This window comes from Cyprinodon variegatus, unplaced genomic scaffold (assembly GCF_000732505.1).
Source record: "Cyprinodon variegatus isolate N-32 unplaced genomic scaffold, C_variegatus-1.0 Scaffold407, whole genome shotgun sequence".
Classification (NCBI taxonomy): Eukaryota; Metazoa; Chordata; class Actinopteri; order Cyprinodontiformes; family Cyprinodontidae; genus Cyprinodon; species Cyprinodon variegatus.
Genome location: NW_015150860.1, coordinates 766,294 through 772,382, shown reverse-complemented (window position 1 = coordinate 772,382; position 6,089 = coordinate 766,294). Strand labels below are relative to the sequence as shown.

The 6,089-nt window shown below is 34.2% G+C and overlaps 1 protein-coding gene and 1 pseudogene across 1 annotated transcript; one reads left to right on the top strand and one right to left on the bottom strand.

Annotated features, from left to right (window-relative positions):
- Positions 1–371: 371 nt before the first annotated feature.
- LOC107093097 lies at positions 372–3,301 on the bottom strand (annotated as a pseudogene).
- A 391-nt stretch (positions 3,302–3,692) lies between these two features.
- Positions 3,693–5,448, top strand: LOC107093095 (protein BUD31 homolog). The gene is made up of 4 exons (XM_015387922.1): positions 3,693–3,887; positions 4,442–4,564; positions 5,116–5,282; positions 5,394–5,448. Exons 1-4 carry the CDS (start codon positions 3,794–3,796, stop codon positions 5,442–5,444), a joined length of 435 nt encoding a protein of 144 aa, XP_015243408.1. The 5' UTR covers positions 3,693–3,793; the 3' UTR covers positions 5,445–5,448.
- The last annotated feature ends 641 nt before the right edge of the window (positions 5,449–6,089 follow it).

The following is a 6,089-nucleotide window of genomic DNA, read 5'->3' as shown; positions in this document are numbered from 1 at the left end:
TACGCCGGGCTTAAACTATTTTAGCTTCACTTCATAATTACAGAACACTGTGCTGGTTTTAACACATAAAACAGATGAAGGTTTAATGTTGTTTCAACACAAATAAATAATTTTACATGGTGTTGTAGGTCAGTTCATACTTCCACTAACATCTTTACAAGAAGCATCAATTCTCCTCATTTTAGAAGAGCTTAAGGATAAAGTTTGTTTTATTTAACTTCTATGCTTTTGCTTTGTGTAGGTTTTAATAATATTTGTAATCAAAAAATGACGGATCATCCAAAAACAACAAAATTAATAGAAATGGTCCCTTCTGCATTGGTGCTGTTCTAAAGGTAAAACAAGCTATTTTATTGGAGTTAAAGGTCCCTTACACTAGTTTAGGTTTAGTCATCGTACTTCCCTGCCGTACCAAAGTCAACATTAACCTCCTTGAGTTCAGTCTCTGCTGAACGCTCCCAACTTTGGCGCCTTACCTTTTTTCTCTTCTTCTTTCTTTCTTGCTGCTTCCTCTCTTTGCTTCCTGATGATGGCGAGGCGGGCGAGGTCTGCCTTGGCCTGATCCGTCTTCCCGGCCAGATGCATCTTCATGTATCGCTCCTTCGCTTGCTGCTTCTCAATCTCTTCTCTGGTTTTAAGAACATTTAACTCTAATTATTTCTGACTGGCATTACATTACTCCAAGTAATTCTTTTTTTCTTACAAAATCCAACTTTCTTTTTGGGAACAAAACCGAATCAAGCAGCTGAAAAGAGACACTGTTTTTTTTTCCATTTCCAAATGTGATGTTTAAGGGAAAATAAAAGCTAGCCAGCAGCCACCTACCTCTCTCTCCTTGATAATTGTCGCGGTTCATCCAGCTCTATCTGTGTCACCTTCTTAGACTTCTGAGCCACTCTGTTTGGGTTCTCAATTTCTATCAATCCCTCCACTCCTGCTCGCTTTCTCTAAAAGAATCAAATTAAAAGAAAGAAATATAATTAGACTTAGATAAATTCATCAAAGTTTAGATATAGTATGCATTCAGATATCCACAGTAAAATACAGATCTAAAATAAAAAGGATCTTCTGGACATTTAGCTGATAAAGTAAGCTTCTGTCTTTATGTGAAACAAAAGGAAACCCTTTATGTTTTCATTCCGTAACTCAAGATTTATAAACATCAGTCTGAGTGCACGACGACGCCTTGGTTTCTAGTGTACTGCAAGTTTTGGCCAAACAGAGTGAAGATAAACACTAATATTTATAAGTGAATATTTGGGAGCAAAAACCAGGAACATTTAGCCCGTGACTGTTAAAGTCACTTTTTGAAGAAATGCAAAGGTTTATGTCACCAATGTGTGGTGAAAAAATATCATAACACTAATAAACATGTGCATTCAAAACTGTTCAAAGGAGGTACCCTGAGGAACACACCTCACGTTAGTTTTTATAACTGCAAAAAACATAAATAAATAAAAAAGATAATAATAAAAAAAAAATCAGCAGTTTTAATTGACACTTTAAACAGAGAGTCTGCGTTTTAACAGAGAAATTATGGAAGGGGGGAAAATGAGGTACCAGGGAATCGTCGTCATCACTGTCCTCTGAGTCAGATCCTGGTAGCTTCTCTTCTGCTGTGTCTTTAGGAGATGCGCCTTCTTCACCTTCCTCTTCTAGTTCATGCTGTGACATAAATAAGACACAAAAAAATAAGCAGATACAGGATTTTTAGAAGGGTTAAGAACATAAATATCACAGCAGCTCCTGATCATGATCAGACCAAGGCAGTTTTTTTAAAGTGCTATGTTACCATCAGACCGTATACAACAGCTGTTTTCTGGGATGACAATCACATTATTATCTTCTCTAAAATAGCTTTTGGACCAAGAGCACAAACCATATGACTAGATATTATTTCCTTAATGCTGTTAGCAATGAAGCTGGTGCACAATGCTACAATGTTCTTTTGTTTGATCAAAGATTGCTCTTAATAGCTATTTTAACAATGGAGTACAATGGTAATAAGATATATATATATATATATATATATATATATATATATATTATACTTTTTTTATTTACATGTTTCTAATTATTTCAGTATATATTGTGCATCTTCTTTGCATTCAACATTTTTTAAAGTAGCCAATTTGATAATGTTAATATCTGCAAGAATACAATATGGAAATGTTAAATGGAAAGGCTAATAGGAAAACACTTATTTTTCCTTTAGAATTCCAAAAATGTATAAGATGTTTTAATTTATCTTACAAATTTAAACATGTCATATTCGAAAATTATAACATGATGAACATTCAGTAATTTTTTATGCTTAAATGCATTACATTATAGTACTTTCATCTTTTAATGATGAAAATTAGTTTGTATTGCAAAAAAAATAATCTAGAAATAGGTAAAAATTTCTTAAATTAAGTGTATTTACCCTTAATTTGAGTAGGTAAATGAGATGATTTGCAAATGTAATGAGTATTTTTACTCTTAAAATAGGATAATTAAATAAAATGCACTTGAAATAAGACAATGTGTTTTCTTATTTTAAATGTAAAATGTATTTTTCCATTGGCAAAATGTCTCTTTTACCTTCTCAATTAAAGAACAAATGCACTTATTTTAATAAAAACTGCTTTATCTAGATTTTGATTTTTTTCCAGTGTGGTTACTGTGTTATAAATCTACGTTCATTGCAACACAATAATACCCAATAAGACTTGCTTGTCTCAAGAAAGAGTTTATTTTATAATGCAAAATACATGATTCATTGTGTCAGGATGTCATTTTTAGCTGTACCAACCTTTTTTCTCTCCTTCTCTGCTTTCATCTGAGCATCAATCTCCTCCGGACTAGTGTAGGTGCGCATGCGACCTTTGTGGCCACCTTTTTTCCCTGAAACAAAATGAAACATTACATCACTCACACACACCTGAATACAACATATACACCTGAAGAGCTGGACATTGAACAAACAACTACTATGTGACATGGGGAAGCATGTTATATCTATTTATAGCCGTCTCTTTATTTTTAACCAAATTAAAATAAGAATTCTACAGGACACCAGTGGGTGTAGTGAAGAAGCGCGTCGCCGAGATCGGTTTTCTCCTTTCGGGAAACATAATATTATTATTTTTTAAAAGAGTTTTACAAGACATGTAGCCAATATCCTTACCTCCTTTTGGCATTTTGTCAAACGAATCTTTTGTTACAAGTTGTCTTTAAGGAAAACACGGGTAGAAAACATTAATGTTAAGGCAACAGCATAAACTGACAGCTGGCTAAACTCAGAGGCGAAGAGCTGAAGCTACTTTTAGGTGTCCAACCATCTGCCTGTCAAAAATGTATTGTTCAAGAAATATGTAAGAATTTAAAAAATGAAAATTCGTATTGTATTAAAACAAAATTAGGACTCGTATAATATTTTGGACTAGACAGATCAACTAGTTCTTTTTTTTGTAAAAATAGATAGGATGGAACTTATGTTTACATTACGGCAATTTTAAGAAGTTCTAAAGTGATGCAATAGGACAGGGAGAAATAAATCCTGAAGTTTATGTTATGGTTCATACACTTTCATTTACAAAATACAGAATTAAATCAACTCAGAAAGTTTGATTAATTAAAGATAGCATAAAAAACACAAGCGGTGTGAATTTTTTTTTACCTAATTATGTCGTCATCAATCAACGACGACACGTAAAATTTTCGCGTCAGAAACGGTCTCGGGCCTCGAGACTTGAGATCGGTGCTACTAGAAGCTTCTATTTTTCTTTAGATTTTGTTGAATACAGCCGAAATGCCCAAAGTAAAGAGAAGCAGAAAGCCACCTCCAGACGGATGGGAGCTGATTGAACCCACTTTGGATGAACTGGACCAGAAAATGAGAGAGGGTAGCTTGGTTTTATCCGGTTGTCTTACACGTTAAATAGCAAGAGAATAAAAGATACGGGAACCAATTGAGATAAAATATTATTTAATATCTTTAATTATGTTATTTTTCCAAACATTGTTGCATGTTTTTTTTTGTATTTCACATTAGAACAGAATAGTCTTGCTGTGTCTTTGATAAGAAATACTAACTTAGGACTCTGACGTCGAAGCTATAGGCAGATTTTTGTTTTAATCCAGTCAAATTCAATGCAGATATATATTTGCTTTTTTTTTTTTTTTTTTACTGTTTTGAAATGCATATGTTATTAAATAAAGACTAACCTACTATCCAAGACATAGGCTTCAAAAATATCTAACATTGTTACTCAGTAAAATGTTATTGTGTTCATCAGAAAGAATTATTAACACCTTGATAAACAGGCTCCAATGTTTTTTTTGTTGTTTATTACTTGCTTGATTTGCTTTACTTTGGATTGATACACAGAATCTCTGGATGATTGAGTGAAACATCTTTATTAGCTTTCTTTATCTGTTTCTTCCCTCTGTGTCCCAGCTGAAACAGACCCTCATGAGGGGAAGCGAAAGGTGGAGGCCCTTTGGCCAATCTTCAGGCTTCACCATCAGCGCAGTCGTTACATCTACGACCTCTTCTACAAAAGAAAAGCCATCAGCAGAGGTACACAGGACCTAACATCCAAATAATATTATAACTTCTTTCCTCTTTTTTTGGTTATTGTAGCAGCTTTAATTGAGTCATGTAAAGTTGAGTTCCTTTGCAGGTTACATGTATGAATTTTGTTATAAGGATAAGGTAACTGGATAAGTTTGACATGGTGTTTAAATTTCCTGATGCCATTTCTTCTCCCTTTTATCAATTATTCCATTCATGAATTCCATTCATACATCTGTCTGTCTCCCCTTTTATGCATCTACCCTTTATCTACTATTTCATTTACTCAGTTGTTTATCCATCACATTCAAAGACAGAATTGCAGAATTATTGGCAATTAAATCTAGTAGCTATAATCTAAAATTAATGTATGTAAAATGCTGAAATTCGGACCTAAAACTGTGCAGGAACCCAACGGAAGCTAACCTTTTATAAATTAACTCTCATTTTTATTGGTTTCTGTGTAATATAGAATAACCATAACTACAGAATTTATCCATCAGGAGGTTACTTTATATCCCACTGACTAGATGTTTCACTCGTTTGTTTTGTGGCAGAGCTGTATGACTACTGTATAAAGGAAGGGTATGCCGACAAGAACCTGATTGCCAAGTGGAAGAAGCAGGGCTATGAGAACCTTTGCTGCCTGCGCTGCATCCAAACACGGGACACCAACTTTGGAACTAACTGCATCTGCAGAGTCCCTAAGAGCAAGCTGGAAGTTGTACGTCTGACAAAGTTTTATCAAACCTCACTGGTTAAACCAGCTTTATATCAATGTGTTTCTTACAGATAGTAGTTTGGTTTTATTGTGAAACTTTCTCGTCTTTTGCAGGGAAGAATCATTGAGTGCACTCACTGTGGATGCAGAGGATGCTCCGGCTGATCATTAAAAAAGCCTAAAGCTTTTGGTTTTACCATCACTGTCTACTGCCCTGATGTGACGGGATCAATATTTTTTGTTCTTCTGTGTTTCAACACAGAAAAAGAGTGAAGAGGACACTGTGACTGGGGCCACCTTTTGTTTTTCCCCCCCACATCATTTTTTTTTTTTCTGTGTGGTTTTTATGTTAACATTTTTGGTCTCTGAGTCAGACCCATCATTCCATAAAATTGTGTTCAAAATGAGGGGCAGTTGTAATGCATAGTTTTTCTCACGTTGCTGGCTGGAATGTGTTGGTTGTTATTTTTATCAGAGTTTTGATGTACATCTTAAATACTCTCAATTATTACAGTATGACTTTTAAATAAACATTTCGGTCATTTCCTGCGTGTCGTTTGGCATTTTAAAACGATTGCAAGTTTAGCGTAATCTCTTTTAGCTGTTACAGGTGAAAAATCTGAAGTTAAATGCTTAAAAAGAACTCTTGAACAAAAGATTTTTAATCTTCATGAATCATATGTTAAGAGAGAGTTGTTTACTGTAAGACAAACTTTGTCATTTTGGATGCGCAGAGTGTATACAAAATGAAATTTTGTTGTGTACAGCTTACAACAGTTTTAATTATATTGCAGTTGGAGTAGATAAACA

What these genes read in the sequence shown, in the direction of transcription:
- LOC107093095 (XM_015387922.1), top strand. Translation starts at nt 3,794, where the DNA reads ATGCCCAAAGTAAAGAGAAGCAGAAAGCCACCTCCAGACGGATGGGAG. An exon ending in GGACCAGAAAATGAGAGAGG is followed by an intron (nt 3,888 to 4,441) that starts GTAGCTTGGTTT and finishes TCTGTGTCCCAG; the next exon opens with CTGAAACAGACCCTCATGAG. An exon ending in CTAAGAGCAAGCTGGAAGTT is followed by an intron (nt 5,283 to 5,393) that starts GTACGTCTGACA and finishes CGTCTTTTGCAG; the next exon opens with GGAAGAATCATTGAGTGCAC.